Source organism: Cavia porcellus, unplaced genomic scaffold, assembly GCF_034190915.1.
Source record: "Cavia porcellus strain 051 isolate PalLab524CR breed Dunkin Hartley unplaced genomic scaffold, mCavPor4.1 scaffold_3, whole genome shotgun sequence".
Lineage (NCBI taxonomy): Eukaryota > Metazoa > Chordata > Mammalia > Rodentia > Caviidae > Cavia > Cavia porcellus.
In genome coordinates, this window is record NW_026947486.1 from 49,505,688 (window position 1) to 49,528,496 (window position 22,809).

Below are 22,809 nucleotides of genomic sequence, written 5' to 3' on the forward strand. Positions count from 1 at the left end.
TGTTTACTGAAAAATGACTGGTGGTACTCCCCACCCTACTACCATTTTTGGTATTGGGGACTGAGCCCAGGGTATTTGCATATGAGGCAATGCTCTACTATTGAAATACACCACTTGACCTTTTAAAAATTATTTTGAGATAAGGTTTCATTAAGCTACCTAGGCTAACCTGGAATTTGCAGTCCTCTTACATCAGTCTCCCAAATATCTGAGTTTGCAGGATGAACATTTTCTGACCCTTTTTTCTTCTCTCTTTTGTACTTGTTTATCCATATATGTCATTATTTTTAATCCTGAAGCAAGAGACCACAAAACAAGGATGCTACAATAATTTATTGAAAGCACCATAATCTCTGAGAACTTTATAGAGCACAACTGCTACACTATCTGTAGACTGCATACCACTAGATTTACGTGTAGAATTGAAATATGTTGAAGGATGCAAGTAGAAACCACACTCGTAAGTGATTTATTCTAAATCAGACTTGCAAGTGTAAGCACCCTATTGTCTCACTAGTGTAAGAAACTGAAAAAGTAAAAAGATCAAAAAGTTACAATAGATATAGTAAAAGGGAAAGAAATTTTTCAAAAGGAAATTAAATTGTTTGATCAATGTTCTGTGCCTGTATCTGGTAAACAGAGTAACTATTTTATGGATAACAATAATGCAATATAACAAGCATTGTTAAATATAATCTTGTTTTGAAATCTTATATCACTATTGGTTTTTTGTTGTTATTTTGCTCTTGTTGCTGTTTGTTTGCTTCTTGATTTTTCTGTTTAAAATAAAAGAATTGGAACATGTTTCTTAAATAGCTATTACTTGGAGTCTCAAACTTATAGCTAAAAATTAATTCTGAATAATATAGCGCATTACTCGTAGATGGAAGTAAATATGAAAGGAATCATGGAAAAGGAGAATGTTTGATTTGGACTAATGAGAACAATAGGATGAGAGTGAGAAATATTTGTTTTGTAGTAAGTTCTAAAGATATTGACTCCATAAGTATGAGCACAAATAATTTTGATTTTAAATATAAAAATTACAATGACAACAAAACACATGGTCTACGTTTTTATATTTTTGGCTTTTGTTCCTGATACTATTATTCTACTCTACTTTCTCTTGAGTTGTTTGCATTTTGAGGTTTTTTTCCATGTGTAGATTTTAATTTCCTTTAAAATAGGAAGTATCCAACATAATTCACTCTTCATGTTAGTGTAAAGTAAAATATCACAGCGTATTCTCTAAATAACATATTGAAGTTAATTTCTCATCTCGATTTTATTTCAATAAAAAGGCTCTGAATAGGACATTAAAATTTAGAATATTTTTACTTGAGAAATCTATGCCTCATAACATTTCTATATTGCTTTATCTACTTAAGTGTAAGAGAAAATACTTTATTTCTTTAGAAAAATGTTATACTTAGAAACTTGTTTTTTAATATATTTCCTTTTTGATTTTTTAGATGATCCTCCATTTTCTGCTAAAATGAAACCTTACTTAATCACAAGAACCAATTGTTAACTTTGCATTGAATGAGATGGGAAATCAGTGGTAGTGATAATACTTACATCAGACAAATCATCAAGTGGATAGTAAAATTCAAAATTAATTCTTTAAAAACTTATTGCTAATTATGTACTAGAATCACCACTATGTAAATCTTATGAAAATGTCTTTCAAATGCGACATCGAATATTGATACAAAACTGATAACTATAATTTTTAATCTGTCGTGCATTACATGAATATATGACAGGCATTTCAGATCAATTCCTAATTTTTAAGCACGGTTATTAAATATATTTCAAGTATTTTATAATGGAATCATTTATTGTATAAGTGTAAGATACTTTCAATATCCTCACAATAATTACAACTATTTCAATAACACTTTGATCTTGTCTCAAAGAAATATTATTTATTAGCAGCTCCTGGCTCTTTCATACTCCCAAACCCCGGGAACCATTAATCTAATTTCTGTCTCTATAGAGTGACTTTTGCATATATTTAATATACATGAATAATACACTATGTAGTAATTTGTGATTAAGTTCATAATTCCATATTTTCAAAGCTTATCCATTTAATACCATGTTGGATATTTCATTCGTTTACCTGGATCCATAATATTCTATTATCTGCATATATCTCATGTTTTTGATCCATTTACTTAATAGACATTTGAGTTGTTCCTACTTTGGTGCTGCAATAATGAATGCTACTAAAAATATCAGAATGTGATTTTTTTGGCTGATTACAAGCTTTTCATTCTTATAAGTATTTGCCCAGAAGTGGAACAGAGTTATAGTTCTGTGTTAAACTTTTGAAAAGGTTTTTTCAAACTAACTCAAATATTTTACATTCTTATGAGCAGTGTGCAAAGGTTCTTATTTTATGTAACTTGTCCAGTACCTTTTTATTTTCTGTCTTTTTTGGTAAAGCCATTATGGTGGGTGTTAACTAATATCTCGTGTTGGTTATGATTTCCATATGACTAATGATGTTCAACATATTTTAATTTTTATACTAGTCATTTGTCTTTAAGGTGCAACACTTAACTTTTTATTATTGAATTGCAAATATTCTTTATATACTCTGGATAAAAGTTCCATATTTAGTAAATAACTTGCAAACAGTATCTCTCTTTATATGGGTTATCTTTGTGCTACTGACATTGTTTATAGGACCTCAAAGGGTTTTTAAAATTTTCACTTATACCATGTACCAAATGTGGCATGAAAAGTATTGAAAATGCCTTACCCGAACTATTTCACAGTCAACGTTTAATTCAGTAGCAACAGCTTCAATCTTCTCTCTGCAAACTGAGCCAAGACTGGTCATGCCATTGTCCCAGAATTTCTTAAGCATAGCTAAGTCTTGATCACTAAACTGAGTGCGGTCCTGTAGCTGAAAAATAAATATTTTTAAAGTTAGAATGATCAATGGAAACTATGTTCTAGACAGGATCGTCAAGCTGAATTGCATTAACTATTTTAAATACAGAGTGTTTTTCAAAATTCTTACTCTGAGCTCCTCATTCTGAAAATAAGCATTTTCATTGTTTTGTTTCTATATCATAACACAAAGTGCTAGAAGGAAATGAGAATTCTTTTTAACTGAGAACAACTTCTAAATATCAATTTTAAAGAAATGCAATAAATAAAAACATAATTTAAATAACTCACAACATGCAAAAATACTTAACATTTTAGTTGGATATTTTTTTCAATTTTTGCTATAATAAACATTTTTCACATTCAAATACAATACACAACCAAAACACAAAAACACAATGATACTGATGTGCTGCATTTTAATTAATCTATATTATTTAAACCCAGAAAATAGTCTTCTAATGATGTTGCAATTAATTTAAAATGTGAACAACAGAAAAGGAAAATGGTAATATAATGATAAAATTATATTTATGGCTTCAAAAGCTTTATGGTAAACCTAAATTTTGCTTTTCTGTTTATTTTAAAACAATACTTTATACAGTGTTTATTGTATAATGGTTGCTGGAGATCTTCCTAGAAAGTAAATTAAAGCATTCATTTTGCTGCCAAAGCTTTAGGTAAAGGAAGGCTCAAAGATTCAGTCAATAGTGCACAAAAAGTCCATTGCAGAGCTACAAGTCAAAATAGCTCTGATTTTTGTCTAGAGGCTAAATTTTTGTGATTTCTTCAATAATGTCAAGGAGTGGTGGAAAAACTAAAAAAAAATGGTTTAATAACAATGTATATGCTACAAACCCTGTGAGAACACATACATGTTTTTGAAATGAAAGGATATTGATAGGAGACAGAGATAGGAGATAAAGACAGAAAAGAGTATAAGATGAAAGAGAGAGTGAGAGGGTCATTAAGAGAGGAAGTGAAGAGGGAGGGAGCAGAGAGGGAGAGGGGCAGAGAGAGAGAGAGAGTGACTGCCAAGTGTAAGTTAATGACCAATGTTGCAAAATATAGCATGAGACACACACTTCTGTTGCTGTCTTCTGCATATGATCCTGAAATAACATGATCTGGTCCCACATATAAATGTTAGATTGTGAATGCTTGTAAGATAAAAACTGCATTTGGTATTTGATTTCAAACTGAAAAAAAAAAAAAAAAAACTACTGAATGAGGTTCTGGTAACAATGGAAAATAGTACATACAACACATAAAACATGACATATCATAAAAATTGCCTTAATCAAACCCAAGTAATACTAAATAGTGGGCAAAATTTTGTGCTTTAAACTACAGTCCTTTGAAATGTAATTTTAACATCGAAGAGAATAAGCAATATATTAATTCACAGTTTACTGCCAATAAATTTTTGTGTGTGTCTCTGTATGAGTACTCTAAAATTTGATTACAAGCTAAGTCTGTTCTTTCTGCATATAAAACATTGAGGATCATTTATTAGTAGTACTAATATTAACTTACATGTTCCCAAAAAATGATCGAATATGCCATCCAGGTTTTTTCTTAATCAAGAGGATTAGCCCTCAAGCTAATTACAAAATAAAAATTACGGCCCCAGTGTAGGGGAACTTTTTTGTCGCCTGGGGACCAGCACACTGTTTCCTGCCTGGACCAGCAAGTGGCACCTAAGCAAGGAATCCTGCCCCAGGAATGCCACTCCAGTCTGGGGGAACTCTCTTCATTGCCTGGGGATCTGCCTGCAGTTTCCTGCCAGGACCAGCAAGTCTGGTAGGCACGGAATCCCGCCCCAGTCTAGGGGAACACTTTTTGTCACCTGGGGTCCAGGTATGATTTCCTGCAAGACCAGCAAGTGGAGCCTAGGCAAGGAATCCTGCCCCAGGAATCCTGCCCTGGTCTGGGGGAACTCTCTTCCTTGCCTGGGGATCTGTCTGCTGTTTCCTGCTGGAACCAGGGAGTTTTAAGCACAGAATCCCTCCCCAGTCTAAGGGAACTCTCCTTGTTACCTGGTGACCAGCATGTGGTTTCCTGCTGGGCCATGCCTGTCAGGCCTAGGCACTATCTGGGGGAACTCTCTCCCTCACTTGGAACAACATTTAAAGGTGGAAAAAATAGGAAAATGACAAAACCAAAGACCAAAATGTAACATCAAATATCCAGCCTATCCCAAGAAAGCCTAGGAACCACATGCATAGAAGAAAACACATGCCACATACCTGAAATACCTGAAATAATAGTAACTGAAATAAAGAAGCAACTCTGGGAAACCTTAAAGGAATTTAAACTAGAAATAATCTCTCAGGGAAAAGAAGAAATGATAAAAGAAATGAAGGAGATGCTAAACATATCAAAAGAAGACACAGTTAAAAAATTGGAGGACCTAAACAAAAAGATAGAATCCCTGAATGGACAATATAAGAAACAAACAGAATACATAAAGCAGATGCAAAGAGGTATACAGGAAATCAAAAACTCCATTGAAAGTTGTAAAAACTGCCTCAATGAATGTGAAGATAGAATCTCAGACCTCGAAGACAAGATTGCAGCTAGCGAACAGGAAAGGAAAGATCTTTCAAAAATAACAAGAAATCAGGAAATAACAATTCAACACCTGCAAGATGATGCAAAGTGGAAAAACATAAGGTTGACAGGGATAAATGAAAAATAAGGGGTCAACATAAAGGATGTCAAGAGGATATTTAGAGAAGTAATAGCTGAAAATTTCCCAAACATGAGATTAGAAACTGATATCAAGATCAATGAAGCATACAGAACTCCAAATAGCCATAACCAAAATAAATCTACACCCAGACATACAATAATGAACATCCCAGAAATTGAACAAAAGAATAGAATATTAAAAGCTGTCAGAGAGAAAAGACAGATCACCTATAAAGGAAAACCTATCAGAATCACAGCAGACTTCAAAGCACAAAAAATAAAGTCAAGAAGAGCATGGAGTGAAGTATTCCAGATCCTAAAGCAAAATGATTTCCAACCTAGGCTGATGTACCCTGAAAAACTGTCCATCAAAATCGATGGAGAAATAAGATACTTCCATGACAAAGAACAGCTGAAAAACTTCATGATCACCAAGCCAACACTGCAAAGAATACTGAAAGACACCCTAGATACATTTAGGAAAAAAATCACTAAACAAAGCAGACAAACAGAGCAGAAAGATAAAGATGCAACAGCAAAAAGATAACATGTCAACAACAAACCAATATATAACAGTCATAACCACTAATGTAAATGGTCTCAATGCACCAATTAAAAGAAACAGCCTGGCAAAAAGCATCAAGAAACACAATCCAACCATATGTTGTCTACAAGAAACCCATTTAACCCAAAAGGATACTCACAGACTAAAAGTCAAAGGATGGAAAACAATACTTCATGCAACAGGAACCCCCAAAAAAGCTATTCTGTTTGCAGATAACCTGAATTTCAAACCAATAATGATCAGCAGGGAAAAAGAAGGACACTACATACTCATTAGGGAAAAACTTCAAGAGGAAGAGATAACTATCTTAAACATATACGCACTGAACTCCAGAGCACCCTGTTACATAAAAAAAGTACTAACAGAAATGAAAAACCAAATTAATAGCAACACAGTTCTAACAGGAGGTCTTAACACAACATTGACACCAATGGACAGATCAACTACACAGAAAATCAACAAAGAAATAAAAGAACTGAATCACACCTGTGAACAAATGGACTTGATACACATATACAGAGTATATACAACAGAATATACATTCTTCTCAGCACTACATGGGTCCTTCTCTAAAACAGATCATATATTAATTCACATAACATATTTAAATAAATGCAAAGGGTCAAAATTATCCCTTGCATGCTATCAGATCATAGTACTATGAAATTAGAAATTAATGATAAAGATACTGCAAAAATCCCACAAACACATGGAAACTGAATAACACACTCTCGAATAATCAGTGGGTCATAAAAGAAATTAAAGAAAAAATTAAACAATACCTACAAACAAATGAAAACACGAATACAACTCATGGGAATCTGTGGGATGCAATGAAAGCTGTCCTCAGAGGAAAATTTATTGCACTGAGTTCCCACATTAGGAAAACAGAACAAATACAAATAAATAACCTGATGTTACAGCTCAAACATCTACAAAAAGAAGAGCAAGTCAAGCCCAAAGCCAAAGAAGAGAGGAAATTATAAAAATCAGAGCAGAAATCAATGCAATAGAGACCAAAAGAACAATCCAAAAAATCAACGAATCAAAGAGTTGATTCTTTGAAATAATAAATAAAATCGACAAACTCCTAGCAAACCTTATTAAAAAAAAAAGAGAAGAAAAAGCTCAAATTAATGCAATAAGGAGTGAAAGAGGCAAAATTACTACAGACCCTATAGAAATACAGAAGATCTTCAACACCTATTTCAAAAACCTCTACTCTCAAAGGCTTGATAACCCAGAGGAAATAGACAGATTCCTAGAAGCATACAAAATAACAAAGCTAGGTCATGAAGATGTAAAACTACTGAATAACCCAATTTCTATTAATGAAATTGAAAACGTAATTAAGTCATTACCTACAAAGAAAAGCCCAGACCCAAACGGATTCACTGCAGAATTGTACAAGAAATAAAAAGATGACATAATGCCAACACTCCTCAAACTCTTCAATGAAATTGAAAGGGAAGCAATCCTTCCTAAATCGTTCCTAAAAGCAAGTATTACTCTAGTACCAAAACCAGAGAAGGACCCAAATGAAAAAGAGAACTACAGACCAATCTCCCTAATGAACACAGATGCAAAAATCCTCAATAAAACATTGGCAAATAGGATGCAGCAAATCATGAAGAAGATCATACACCCTGACCAAGTGGGATTCATCCCAGGCATGCAGGGATGGTTCAACATACATAAATCAATAAATGTAATCCACCATAACAATAAAGCCAAAAGTAAGAATCACATGATCATTTCTATAGATGCAGAAGAAGCCTTTGATAAGGTCCAACATTCATTCATGATAAGAACTCTACAGAAAATTGGAGTAGATGGCCTTTACCTCAATATAATTAAGGCCATCTATGACAAACCAACAGCCAATATCATACTAAATGGCCAAAAATTGAAGGCCTTTACTTTAAAATCAGGCACAAGACAAGGATGTCCCTTATCACCACTTCTATTTAATATAGTACTGGAAATACTGGCCAGAGCAATTAGACAAGAGAAATAAATAAAAGGAGTAAAGATAGGAAAAGAAGAAGTTAAATTATCATTATTTGCAGATGACATGATACTCTATATAGAAGATCCTCAAAATTCCATTGAAAGACTCCTAGATATAATAAATAAATTCAGTAATGTTTTGGATACAGAATCAATACTCAAAAATCAATAGCATTGCTATACACTAACAACAAAGTCACAGAGAGAGAAATATAAAGGCAATAACCCTCACACTAGCAACCAAAAAATGAAATATTTAGGAATTACTCTCACAAAAGAAGTGAAAGACCCATACGGGGAAAATTATAATACACTGGCAAATGAAATTGAAGATGATCTCAGAAAATGGAAAAACATCCCTTGCTTATGGATAGGAAGAATAAATATCGTGAAAATAGCCATTCTCCCAAAACTTTTATACAGATTCAATGCAATCCCAATAAAAATTTCATCAACATACCTCATAGAACTCGAGAAATTACTCCTAAAATTCATCTGGAGCTAGAGGAGACCTAGAATAGCAAGGACAGTTCTAAGCAGCAAAGCCAAGGAAGGAGGTATCACAATCCCTGACTGGAAGTTATACTATAAGGCAACTGTAGTAAAATCAACATGGTACTGGAATCAAAACAGAGCCGAAGATCAGTGGAATAGATTAGAAGATATAACCACAACTACAAACACACTCAGTCACCTTATCTTTGATAAAGGGGCCAAACATATTCACTGGAAGAACGACAGTCTCTTTAATAAATTGTGTTGGAAAAACTGGCTCTCCACACGCCGAAAACTAAAACTAGACCCATGCCTATCACCATGTACTAAATTAAAATATAAATGGACCAAAGATCTTAATATTAAAACAGAAACACTAAGTCTATTGGAAGACAAATTGGGTAAAAACCTTGAAGACATAGGAGTAGGTAAACAATTCATGAACAGGACTCAAACCGCACGGGAAATACTTCCCAGAGTCAATAGCTGGGATCGCTTCTTATTAAAAAATTTCTGCACGTCAAAAGAAATCTCCAACATAGTGAAAAGAAAAGCCACAAACTGGGAAAAATTCTTAGTGAACTGCCCCTCAGAAAAAAAGGAGTTCTGTCTAAAACATATAAAGAATTAAAAAGAATACGACCCCCAAAATTCAAAGATGCAATCCAAAAATGGGAATCTGAGATGAATAAACAATTTTCAGATGAAGAAATCCAAACGGCAAATAAATACATGAGAAAATGCTCACCATCACTGGTCATTAAGGAAATGCAAATTAAAACCACACTGAGATTTCATCTCACTCCTGAAAGAATGGCCAAGATCAAGAAAACCACCAACAACAAAAGCTGGAGAGGCTGTGGGGAAAAAGGAACTCTCCTACACTGTTGGTTGGAGTGTAGACTAGTACAGCCATTGTGGAGGTCCGTCTGGAGATTTCTCAAAAAGCTGGGACTGGAAGCCCCATTTGACCCAGCTATTCCAAATCTAGGCATATTCCCAGAAGAGATGAAAGCATCATACCATATTGATATATGTGCATCCATGTTTATAGCATACCACAGTGATATGTGTGCATCCATGTTTATAGCAGCACAATTTGTAATAGCCCGATCTTGGAAACAACCTAAGTGTCCATCAACTGAGGAATGGATTAAAAAGTTGTGGTATTTTTATACAATGGAGTACTCCTCAGCTATAAAGAATGATCACATTGAGATATTTATAAATAAATGGACTCAGCTTGAGACCATACTCATAAGTGAAATAAATCAAACTCACATGTATAAATACCGAATAGTTTCCCTAGTGTAAGAAATGATAAGAATACATAAAATTATATGGTAAACATGATTCCCAGTCATATTGCTTTTAATCCATATAATGTTATCACTCATTAAATGCAATGGTTTTAATCTGGGTTGTTCGATATTAGTATCGGTAATAGTATGAATAGCTATTCTGAAGAAAACAACACATCATAAAAGCTACTGCTGATTTAATATCATCTTGTTTTGAAGTCTCATCAAGCTGTGGTACATCTGTTTCCACTGGTTTTAACATGTGGTATTTTACTATATTTTACTATATTCGATAGTATAAACAAATTTTTATTCGCAAAGAGATAGTATAGAAACCATTGTTCTTTTTCTGTTAACTGATTCTAAATACCCTGTAATTTCTTCATTCGCCTGAATAGCTTCAGACTGTCTTAATATGCTTGACGCTATAGAATATGAAGTTATACTCAAATAATTCAAGGAAGGAGGCACTATGGTGATTACTATTATGTTAGATTATCTGGGTATGAAACACAATGATGCTTAAATAGTTCGGGTCTGACCTGTGTTGTTTTAATACAATGTCCTCTTCTACCTCAATCCCATCCTTTTTTAAAATTAATGTATTTTTTGCTTACATTTTTTTCAATTAAGGGAAAACTAAATTAAAAAAAATAGCGGGACATATTATAGTAACTTGTTTGTTTTCCTATTAACCTGATTTGAACCCCAGTATTGCTCTCCCCATCTTGTTCTGTCTGATTATTCTATATTCTGTTTTGTTTGATAGTATCAAGTTTGAGGGTATAAGCAACCACTTTGAAGGCAATAAGATATATTCTGACGCCCATTATGGTTTGACTATTATCTTATTTTTTTGAAGTCCTCTAAGGTCTCCAGTGTAGGTTTTATTGGTCTTGTTCTATACTGTTTTGATCAATTCTATTATACCTGACGATATGGGCCACTTTAAAAAAAAAAAATAGCAAGAGGGCACAATGGTAACCATTTTAGATCACCTGATATTCTGTGTTTACATCACGTACTATGCCCATCCTTTTGTTCTAATCGACTCTGTTTTGTTTAGCCACGTTAGGTTTTTTTCTCTCCAAAAAATAATAGGAATTGTGGAAGTAAAAACCCAAAAAGTGTAATTGTTACTAAAAAGAAAGGAAAGGGTCTAAGGGATATAACTGCATGTATGTTTGAGTGTGTAGTATGCAAATCCATATTACTGAACTTTTGTTGGATCATTGATCGGCATTGTGTGCAATCTCATTGTATGAATGTTCACTTTACATGCTTTAATTTTGTAATTTGGACAACTATTCCAAAGATGACAATATGTAACCTATTAACTAGTGATATCTTACTGTATTTTTTCCTTGAAATTCTGTATGATTTGTACCCTTTTACTGCTATTTTTTAAAAATTTTATTTCCTTTCGTTTTTTCTCTTTAAATAATAAAAAATAAAAATTACATTATGTGTTTATCCTCCATTGATTGCAAAGTAGTTGTGGAGCTAAAATTCTCAAAATGGAGTGCAAAATAAGTGCTATAAGATATTAGGAAGATTCACATAATTCATCATAACAACAAAAACATTCCACAATGTTCCACTGTGCCAAATTATCTAAAACAACTTAAAGTGTATTACTATCAGAATGGAAGGAATAATGAACAGAACACTGAATACTCTCAGTCAACTGCTTTATGATTCATTGAGAGGACATGGAAAGCTGATTTATCTCATAAATTTAGCTGAATAAAACCTACATTAATTTGCTAGAAATATGCTGGGGTATTAGCATTAAGAATGCTCAAGGTGACCTATCATGAAAAGGTGTAACATGTAGAAGTTTATGGGGAAGTGCAATTATATCTAAATCTCATAAGATCAAAACTTAACTAAGAAAACCAACAGGGTAATAAATTCAGTTAAAATTTAACTGTAAATATCCACTTTGAGAAGGAAGTACTGGACACTTATAGATGAAGGTGAATTCTTCCTTAAGGAAGCCTGAAGTGGATGTCTTGAAGTTGACTGTGTATTTCTACTGGACTCAAAAGCCACCTTTACTTTGTAAGGGTTCCTGAAGCCTAATCAGCTGATTCAAATAAAGCAGGCAGGCAATCATTTTGCTAATTTTGTGGAAACATTACAGTAATCTATGTGAAAAAAATGAAGCTCAATAAACTGGGTAATTATTGACTTCATTTGGCTTACATTGCAATAAAATTCACAGAAATCTGACCCTTTAATCAGTCTCAATTACAACTTTAGGAATGTATTTCTTTGATTTTAATTTTGAAATAATATTAGTTGGTAAATCTCTAATATATTGGTGTAAAATTTCCTGCTTTGTGTATATGTTAGTTAAATTCAGAACTGAGATATACACATAAATGATATACATATGTATTTCTTTGTGAAATAACAATTGAAATTTCCTAACTCAAATAATAATTCCCTGCAGCATTTTTTTATCAAGTTTCAATGTGCATTTACTAATCTATCTTATCCTCTTGGATACTAGTCAAAACTGTTGAGATGTCCAACTTGTTTTATAAAAGTTTGTTCATCACTAAATTATGACTTCCTTGATCAACAGAAACTGTCTTTGTACTGCAAGCTGTGAGTTAATACATGTTAGACAAGTGTTCTAAGGCTCAACCCTTGCTATGAAGAAGAGATAAATAATCAAAAAGCATAAAATGAGCTATAATCATTCTCTCTTCAATACTCATAAATTCATAATCCTGACATTAAGGACAACCACATTCAATAGTTTCTTCAGCAGCATTACAGGATAAAATGCATGCACACCTGAAAAAAACATACAAATGGCATGACACTATAAACTTGTATACTGAATTGTGTGCCTTGGAAAATTTTTTGTACCAGGATGGAATTCATGAACTCATAATTGCCAAGTAGTCTTTGTGCCTCTGACTTATATCCCTGGAAAGGATATATTTTTGTATTAACATAAATAAATGCCTCAATCATTTTTGTTTGTGTATGCTAAGAATTTTTAACATGAGATAAAACTTAAGAAAAATTTAAATGTATAGTAAATATTCCTAATTATATGAAAAAATTATAGAGAATCTCTAGAATTTATTCACCTTGTGTAACTGAAACTTTATACCCATTGAACATCAGTTCCCCACTTCCTTCTCATTCCTGCCCTTGGCAACCACTGTTCAGCTCTCTGCTTCTTTGCATTTGACTATTTTAAAAGATAACTTATGGAAGTGAAGTATGCAGTATTTTTCATTATGCAACCGTCTTCCTTCACTTAGCACTATGACCTCCAAGTTTATCCAGGTTGTCACAAGTGGCAGGGTTTCTTTCTTTTTGAAAAGATTATGAATACATATATAATTTAACAGTACACACATAATATATTTTCACCATTCATTCGCCTTCTGATAGACATTTAGTCCTTTTCTGTATCTTGATTATTATAAATAATATTGTGATGAACATGGGAGGGCAAATAGCATTTCAAGCCCTGTTTATTAATAATCTTTTACATCTATACCCAGAAGTGGGATTGCTAGACCATATGGTAGTTTTATTTTTTGATTTTTATTTGTGTGTGTGTGTGTGTGTGTGTGTGTGTGTGTGGTTTATTTCAGACTTTTTTAACTACTAGAGAGTTTTTAAAATAGAACCAATAAAAACTTATCTATCAATGAATATTTAAGTAGTTTTCACGATGCTGGTACTTTTAAAACAATGCTAAAATATAAACCTTATAAAATATGTTGTTTTTATTTATAGTTATACATGATGTGAAATTCCTGTGTTTTGTTTACTTCCTCTTGTTCTCATTGTAGAGGAAGGAATCCTTACCTAGAGTCACGAGAATGGCCAAAAGTAAGTCCCAACAGTAGGAAGATAAGATTAGTAAAAGTATATAAATCACATATATATACAACCATAAACTCCTACGTAACATAAATGGCCATATGAGGTTGCACTTAGGAACAAACTGTACAAATTGAAGCCTTGGTGAGATATTACTTTGCAGTAACAGAATGATATCACATTTAGTTGCCAGAGAAGAATATCATTGGATTTTAAATCATTCTGTGGGATAGCAAAAATTTAATTCCTGCTATTCAGGGATAAACAAGCATTTTGCCTGTGCCCATGATAAACAAAACCATTTGAATAAATTAGTTTAACTGGAGGAAAAAATGCAGAACATCCTGAGTGTCTTCTGTGTTTCCCCAAATGTCAAGCTATATATAATGGAAGGCTTCAAATTTAGGTTTTATATAACAAAGTAAGATTCATGAGCCAAAATGTATACACATTTAAAAATTTTAAAAGAAGTTCTGGGGAGGTGGAGATTTAGCTCAGCTGCAAAAGTGCCTCCCTCACAAACGCTAGGGTATGAGTTTGATCCCTGGTAACCCCCCCCCACACACACACACCCAATAAAGAAGTTCTGGAAGCTAAACATAGAGCTTTGTGTATGCTTGACAGGTGATCAGTGGAATAAAACACCAGTCTCTATTTTTTAATTCCATAAATACGGTTGACCATTTATATCTGTGGGTCCTACATCCAAAAATCCAACAAATCGCAGCTTTAAAATATTTTTTTTTAATTTCAGAAAGATTCAAAATACAAAACTTGGATTTGCCTGTGCTAAGCACTAAACTGAAGACATGAATACAGTGATGGTCAGTCATAGTGTGCTGTATGCTGTAGCTTCTGGCTACTTCACAGATCATCAGTTTCTCATCAGCCCTCATTTGATCATTGCCTTGTGTCTTGTTCATGTACTATGTAGTTGGGCATATAACAGATGTGTGTGTCCTGAATATTTGCAAACTTTTCATTATCCCCCAAATGCCATATAGTACATATTTCTGTAGTATTTACATTTTTTGGCACTCATCAGTAAACTAGAGACACTTTAAATTGATAAAGGAATATGCACAAGTCTTATGCAAAGATGATGCACTTTTCTATGAGGGACTTCCTTGATCATTCATGCATTTTGTTATCAGTATGGTGCTCGGGAAACAATAATTAGGGGAAATGTAAACAGGTAAGTGCCATGGAGTAAGAGCAGAAATTCATAACTCTTGTTTTCTTCTATCTTTAGCACTGCTAAACTTTATTTGATTTTGTAATTTTTGAAAATTTAGTGAAAAGATATTTCTTGTTAATTTGATTTGTATTGTTTAATTACACTTAAAAATTTTATATATTTATTGCTTGTATGTATTTACAATTTCTGTGAATTGCTTATTAAAATAATCATGGTAGAAGGTTGATAGAGAAGTATCTAGCACTCACCTACTCCCACACAAAGAAGAACTAAAGCCACAGATATAATTTTATATATCAAAATGAACACTTTTAAACTCAATAACATAAAAAAGGAAACCTTGTAAACTTCAGAGAATTTGGGTAGCAGCATAGTAAGAACACCAACTGAATCCTCATCTTCACACTTGGGTAAGGGGGGGGTCTCTCCTCTACTTGCATAAAGGTAAACAAGCAATATTATCACAGATATGAATCATTATAACTATTTGAAATGCTTGCGGTCCTTTAGTCTTATAGCCTACAAAAGATAAAGTGCCAAGAATCTGCTTTCTTTAGAAAAGTAATTCAGTTCATCTCACAGTGGACCCTAAGGTGTATTAGTCAGTGGCCGTCTTGAGAAGAAGCCTATTGTCTCAATTTGAAATTCTTTAGAGTTCAAAAATCCCAGCACATTCTAATTTTTATGATCCCAAAGACACTCTACTGTACTGCATTGGTAGGCAGTTTCATCAGCATCAGAGTTGGCTTGGTGGAATAACTGTGACATAAATGTGCTGAGAATGCTACACCAAGTAAATTAATTTTATGACACAGGGTGGAATGGAGAACAATATTAATCACAATCAAAGAATAAAAACATCCCATGTACTCAGCTCAGTCATGTGTAGTTTCAAGCAGGTGCCAGAAATCTTAGTAGTTGCCCACAGAGTTCCCATCACCCTTTTCTCAATACTTCATATGAATCTTTGTGACTGTTTTGTAGAAGAGATACTACTAGTCCTAAAGAAGAAATATGATTTAATACATTAATAGTGGGTGACATCAATACTACAATTTCACTAGTAGATAAATGTGCAAAAACAAGGAAAAAACAAAACAGCTCTCTCCTGCTAAAAAATCCTCAAGCAAACATCAGAGTTAAACTACATTATGAATCATCAGCTATGAAACTGTCTTTAGAATAGACCATATATCAGGCCACAAAATAAGTATTAACATTTTTTTAATGATTCAATGCCTATTTTTCTTGAGGATAAAAATGGAATAAAACTAGAAATCAAGAGCAACAAAATTTGAGAAATTATAAAAATACATAAAGGCACAACAACACAGATTTAAACAAGCAAAGGTTCACTGAAGATGACAAACTTTAATAAAATTCCTGGAAACAAATGAAAATGGAAACAACTCAAAAAATATAGTGGAATACAGTAAAAATAGTGCCATGTGGGAAGTTTATAGCAATGAACAGCCATATCCAACAAAGAAATCTAAAGGTTTAAGAAAAAAATTAAAGTCAAAATTAGTATATAAAATGAAATAATAATGAAAGAAAGTAATAATAATGTGGATAAAATGGAAATCTAGAAGAAACAGTCAAATTTCTAGAAATATATCGCTACCAAAAATTAATCAGATATGATTCAAGAAAACTGAAAAAAACAAGTAATATGTTATCTGCTTGAATCAGTAATAAAAGTTTGTCAGGAAAAAGGAGCCCAGGATGCTGACTTTTCCCTTAAAAAAGAAGTAACATTATTACTTCTCAAACTGCATCGTACTTGTGAAACATGGGAAACACAACCCAACTATGTGAGAAGAGCATTATCCTGTCACAAAAACCAAACAAAAACATAACAAGCAACAATAGAAAAGAAAATAATAGATTAATATCCCTGATGAACATAAGTGCAAAGCCTTTTGGCAAAATGGTAGAAAACTGAATTCAACATCACCTCAAAAATATTATTTAGTCAGGTTGATTTTATCCCAGGGATGCAAGAAAGCTTTAAAATAGACAAATCAATTAAAATATATCAAGTGTCTTGATCATGTAATCAAACAATGCACACAAAAATAACATTTGATAAAATCTAAAATCTTTAGATAAAATCCTTGAACATATTTCAACATAAAGGGGATGACCAAATACCTGAAAAAACAACTTAGAAGAAGAAAGGCTGATTTTTGTCTTATGATTTTTGTCAATTTACTCTTGACTGGTTCCATTAATATGAACCTAAGGGGAGGAAGACTAGCACAGCCAAATAGCATGGTGATAGAAAGTGGCTCATCTCATGCCTGCCAGGAAACAGTGTGTTTGGTTCAGCAAGGAGGAGACTATGACTCAGATATAGCCCCCAAGTTGTGTTTCCAGGATCCATTCCCCTCAATTAGGCCCAATTTCTTGTTTCCATCATTTCTGAATAATATAGCACCAAAGTATGATTTCATCAGTGGCTTAATCCATTGATGAAATTAGAGTCTTCAAACACAATCAATTTCCAAAAGCTGTTTTAGATTGAAACCATAACATTTCTCATGTTCATAGATTCATGGAATGAATATCATTAAAATATGCATACTCCCCAAACTGATTTACAGAATCAATGCTATTTTCATTGAAATTCTGATGACATTCTTCATAAAACTAAAAAGAACAGTACTAAAATGTATATTAAAGCACAAAAGACGTCAAACAGGCAAGTTATCTTAATCAAAAACAACAAAGTTCAAGGCATCATAATACCTGATTTTCAGACATAGCCATTGTATACACAATATACACATATATTAAGGAAACAAAGTACAGAACTCAGAAGTAAAGCCACATATCTATAATCAATTGGTTCTTGACAAAGATGTCAAAAATATATACTGGAAAATGAAAGCATTTTTAATAGATAGAGTTGATAAAACTGGATATCCACATGCACAGTATTATATTTTGACACCTAGGTCTCATCATTTTAAAAATTTTAACTCAAAATATGTCAAAGACAGTATTAGAGTTAGGATTAGATCTGAAACAAGTGAGATCTGAAACAACTAAAGTAAAACAGGGAAGATACTTCAAGATATTGTTAAATTTAATAATTGTCTGAGTAAAATTCTAAAAGTATGGGAAACTAAAACAAGAACCAACAAATGGAGTAGCCGAAAATCACAATGCTTGTGCATAGTAGAAGAAATAACCAACAGTGGGAAAAGAACCTATGTAATGGGAGAAAATATTTTTTTATTTATCTGATTCAGTGTTAATATCCATAATATATAAGAACTCAAAAACTTAGCAAAAAATAAGTTATCCATTTAAAAATAAGCCAATGACTTGAAACGGTCCACAAATGCATTTCCATTAATAAACGGAAAAGAAAATGTAATCTACATACACAATGGGATAGTATTCCGGTATAAAAATGAACAGTCATGTTATTTGCAGGAATGTGGATGGGATTAGAAATCTTCATGTTTTATAAAATTAAACTGGGCTCCAAAATTTAAACTTCACATGTATTTTTTTTTACACAACAAACTTACAATTACAAAAAAAAAAAAAAAAAAAAAAACAAGTAGAAAACAAAGCAAATAAATAAGCACAAGGTAGACTTACAGAGCTGGGGAATGATACGAGCATGTAGAGGAAGAAGTGGGAGATGATAATAGATTTGAAATTGATTTAGATATGTTAAATACATGTACCAACTTCTTCAAATAAGCCCCATAATGATATAACATTAACATGCCCTAATGTAGGAAGCTGCTAAAGCTGGAGACTGATCACATGTGTGGGCCTAAAACAAGGTCAACTCTAAAAAACACAGAAAGCTCAAAACAAGCTACATAAACAAGCTGTTCCAGCTCCAAGAAGGCAAGGAGCCCAGGTCATCCAATCAAACAAGTTTCTAGGCAATGGGGATGAAATTGACATTCTTCTTCACAGGGTATAAATAAATTGGCTACCACCGTTGAGCAGTTTTTTCTCTCCCATCAGGAAAGTAAGGTATCGACCTAACCAAAGACTTGTCTCTTATTTATTTTCTCAACCTCTGGCAGACCTTCTCCCCGAGAACCTCAAAAACCTCATGGGTCATGGCACCCTAATATAACAAAACTACTCCGTGTTAGTTATTCTTGAAATGCAAATCAAAACACAGTAAGATATATCAACCTAGTTAGAATGAGTATTATTTTTAAAAGAAGAAAACAAAACCAAAAAATGCTGGTAAGGATGGGAAAAAATTTTTGCCTTATAAACTACAGGTACGAATGTAATTTATCTACTATAGAAAACAATATGAACAATCTTAAAACACTAAAAATAGAACTACTATGTGATGCAGCTATAGAGTACCAGGATAAAAGAAAGTGAAAACAGTATTTTGCAGAGATATCTGAATTCTCAGGTTTATTAAGCATTATTTATAATAATCAATACAGTGGTACCTTAGTTTACAAGCTTAACTTGTTCTACAATTTTAAAAAAGATAGCTATATTTACATGTATGTGGGAAAGAAGGCTATGGTCATATTTGTCACCTGATTCAGAGTTTGCAAACAAAAATGAAATTTTGCCAGATGCTTCATTTTGTAAACTGCTATAGTCAGGGTTTGCAAGGAAAAAAAAAATAATACAGGGCACATAAATGATAGAATTATTTTATAATAATAACCAAAAGTGTCAAATACAAAAAGGTGCAGGAAATCTGTCCACACACTAAACACCCAAAGAATCCATCTGAGAGTCTGGTTCTCATGGCAGTGTCTTGCATGAGTCCAGCTGAAGACCTACAGCCCATGACAATGCCGCTCATGAGCCTAGAGCCCACAGCAATGACTTGTGTAAGTCTGTTTCACGGATGTGTGCTGGGAAGGCCCAAATGTCAGCAGTGGAAACTAGAAACTCTTTACCAGTAGGATGAAGAATCTCTGCCAGTAGCCTCAGGAATTTACACTGAAGCCAGGAAGCCATACTCAAAGTAAGGACAAGAGCTCCCCCAAAGTGAACTGCAGCAATTCTCAGTGACAACAAGGTCCTGAGCTTCTCCAGGAGATTGAACAGCATACCATCTTCCCTTCCAGAGCCAGGAAGTCGTGCTCAAAGGATGGACCAGGGTTTCTCCAACGTGAACCATAGCAATTCTCAGTGACAAGGTCCCAAGCCCCTTGACAATGAGAACAGTCAAGGTTGTATCAGCAAAGAAGCTTGACAAGCTCCAGAAGAACCAACAGCAACATGTGAACCAACAGCACTACTTCTCTCTCTCCAGTTCTCCTTTTTATGTTGTTGACAGCAACCTTCAGTTGGACCATCCAAACCAAGCACCACACTGATTCAGTTAGGTTAGTCATTACAAGTTGACCACCAGTTGCCAATCCACCACAATGCACCCATGTCAACTTGATAATCATACACATTTCCTTAAACCATAATCTCGAGTGGCAGATTTGTGAAAAGTTAACATACATTGATTTATTCAGATTTACATTAATATAACAATTACATATATACGATTCTTACTGTACTCATTCCCACACCAAAATGAAAATATTCAAAGGGTGACCAAAATTAATGGTTAAAGTCACATTAGCCTGATTACAAACATATACATATAAATAATATTAAAATCATATTAAAAAAAAAACTAGTATGGCTGCAGCTCTTACTTCTCTTTAACTTTTAACAAGAAACATCATGACTGAAAAGCAGGGATCTCCTACAATTCAAATAAACTCTTTCCTTCAACTGAAAGGCCTCAGTTCAATTTTCTATTGTCTTGTTCCTTCTCTACAACCACATTGTCCTCTGTATCATCTGTGCAACCCACAGTTCCACCGGAGCCTTCCATACGGCCAAATGCTTCAAATCACTCTACTGGCTCTTTGCTCTTAATTTCCAACATGGATTTGGGCAAAAGCTGTAAACAAAAACCATGCTACTGTCCCAACAGTAGACTGCACTGAAATTTTTTCAGCCACCCAAACAATATCTCTAAATGCATGCAAAATGCGGACAAATTTCCTGCCAAAGTACAACATTCACCTCTTGGGATCCAGCAGCTTACGCAGTCCTTTTCAGTTAGAACCTCCTGATCTTCATCTCACCTGGCAGCATTTTCATCCATGCTCTGATTTTCCAGGCTCTGATCAAAGTTTTCAACATAATTTATGGCATACAGGAGCTGCATTTTTTGTCAGCCTCTCAAAAACTTTCAAATTAATTCCCAAGAATGTCAAGTCACATAGCAAGCAATATCACAGCAATGACCATATTTCTGGTATCAATTTCTGTATTATTTAACTTTTTCTCATTGCTGGGACAAAATACCCAACACCCAGAGTTAAAGGAAAAAAGATTTATTTAGTTCACAGTTTGTGGATATTTAAATCCATAATCTGCTGGATCCAACGCAGGTTGGGGGCTCATGGTAGAGAGCAACAGTTTGTGCCATCAGAAAACAGCAAAAGCAAAAAGGCAAAAAGAGACGAGTGTGGAGAGAAGACTTTCTGTCCCTTATATTGTATGTAGGCCACCCACCCTAGGGTGGTTATAGCACTCATACCCCTAATCTCAGTATTGAAATCATTCACAAATTCTAGAAGTCTGTCTTTATAACTGCTTGAAGCTTTCAGGGGACATTCTGATACAAATCATAATATGAAACAAATTGTTTGCAAATTTAAAAAAAATTGTCAACCAAGGCATCACTGTATATGAAATCAGCCTTGGTGCCCATTGTGACCATTAGCCTTGATATATGAAATTTATTGGTTTAAGATACATTTAGAAGATTAGTAAAGGACACTCAGCGTATGTCTTGGTAAGGTGTTGAGATGTGGCTTTGCTACTGTATTTGATCCCTCTCAGATCTGGGAAGGCCCAAAGGTAAATGGTGGATGCCAGAAAGTCTATGCCAGTGGGGTGAAGAAGTTGTACTAACAGGTTGAAGATTCTGCAATAAAATTCATATTTCAAGGCTAATAATGACAAGACTGCCCTGAAAAGTACTACAGCCCTCTTCTGCAACAATGAAGTGATGAGCTCCTCTGACTATAACAACAATCAAGTACATAACAGGAAGCCAGCATGACAAACTTCTCCTAGAGATTAAACAGCACACATCTCCCCCTCTGGAGCCAGGAAGCAATGATGCTCAATGTAAGGGGGAAATCTCCCCAAATGTGAGCCACAGCCAATCTCAGTAACAAGGTCCCAGACTTCTCTAATGATAGTGGCTGAATTCATATTGGGGAGGGTAGCCATGACAAGATCCCCAGGAGAACCAACAACTTGAAAGAGCAACAATTAGGAGAACCCATGACACCTGGCTCTTCTTCTCAGTATCTCTATTTATTTTGAATAAGAGTAAGAATGAATACATGTGGGTCGTCTACACTCAGCACCATGCTGAATTGATTCAGCTGGTGTAAAGTTGACTGGTTGGTCAACTGGTTGGTGTAAAGTTTTTAATGGTTGTAAAGTTTTTAAATCCATAACAAAATATATTTTTAAGATCAAAGATGACAGAACTAAAGAGACAGTGTTCGTAGAAAACAAATTTTTCAACGAGCTTAAAATTTTTCACATAAAATCATAACTAAATAAAATTATTCAATACATGAGTAATAAATTTATCAAAGACTTATATTTCATGATATGTGGCCAAATAGAAATTCTTGAAATAAAGTACTCTATTGAAAACATGAGCAGCAGAAGTGATAATTGTTAGAAAAAATATCAAATCTAAGACATAGAACTGATTCACATTGCCTTATAATCAT

At 33.7% G+C, this 22,809-nt stretch overlaps 1 protein-coding gene across 4 annotated transcripts in view; it reads right to left on the reverse strand.

Moving 5' to 3' along the window:
- Hdx (highly divergent homeobox) overlaps positions 1 to 22,809 on the reverse strand; it is a 202,314-nt gene that overhangs the window by 93,368 nt on the left and 86,137 nt on the right. For all 4 annotated transcript variants that reach the window (XR_010046604.1, XM_063246139.1, XM_003470966.5 and 1 more), the window contains one exon: positions 2,771 to 2,917. Coding sequence is in view for 3 of the 4 variants with exons in the window: in XM_063246139.1 (XP_063102209.1) it covers positions 2,771 to 2,917 (147 nt within the window). In the remaining variant the exon portion in view is untranslated. The remainder of the gene's footprint in view (positions 1 to 2,770; positions 2,918 to 22,809) is intronic.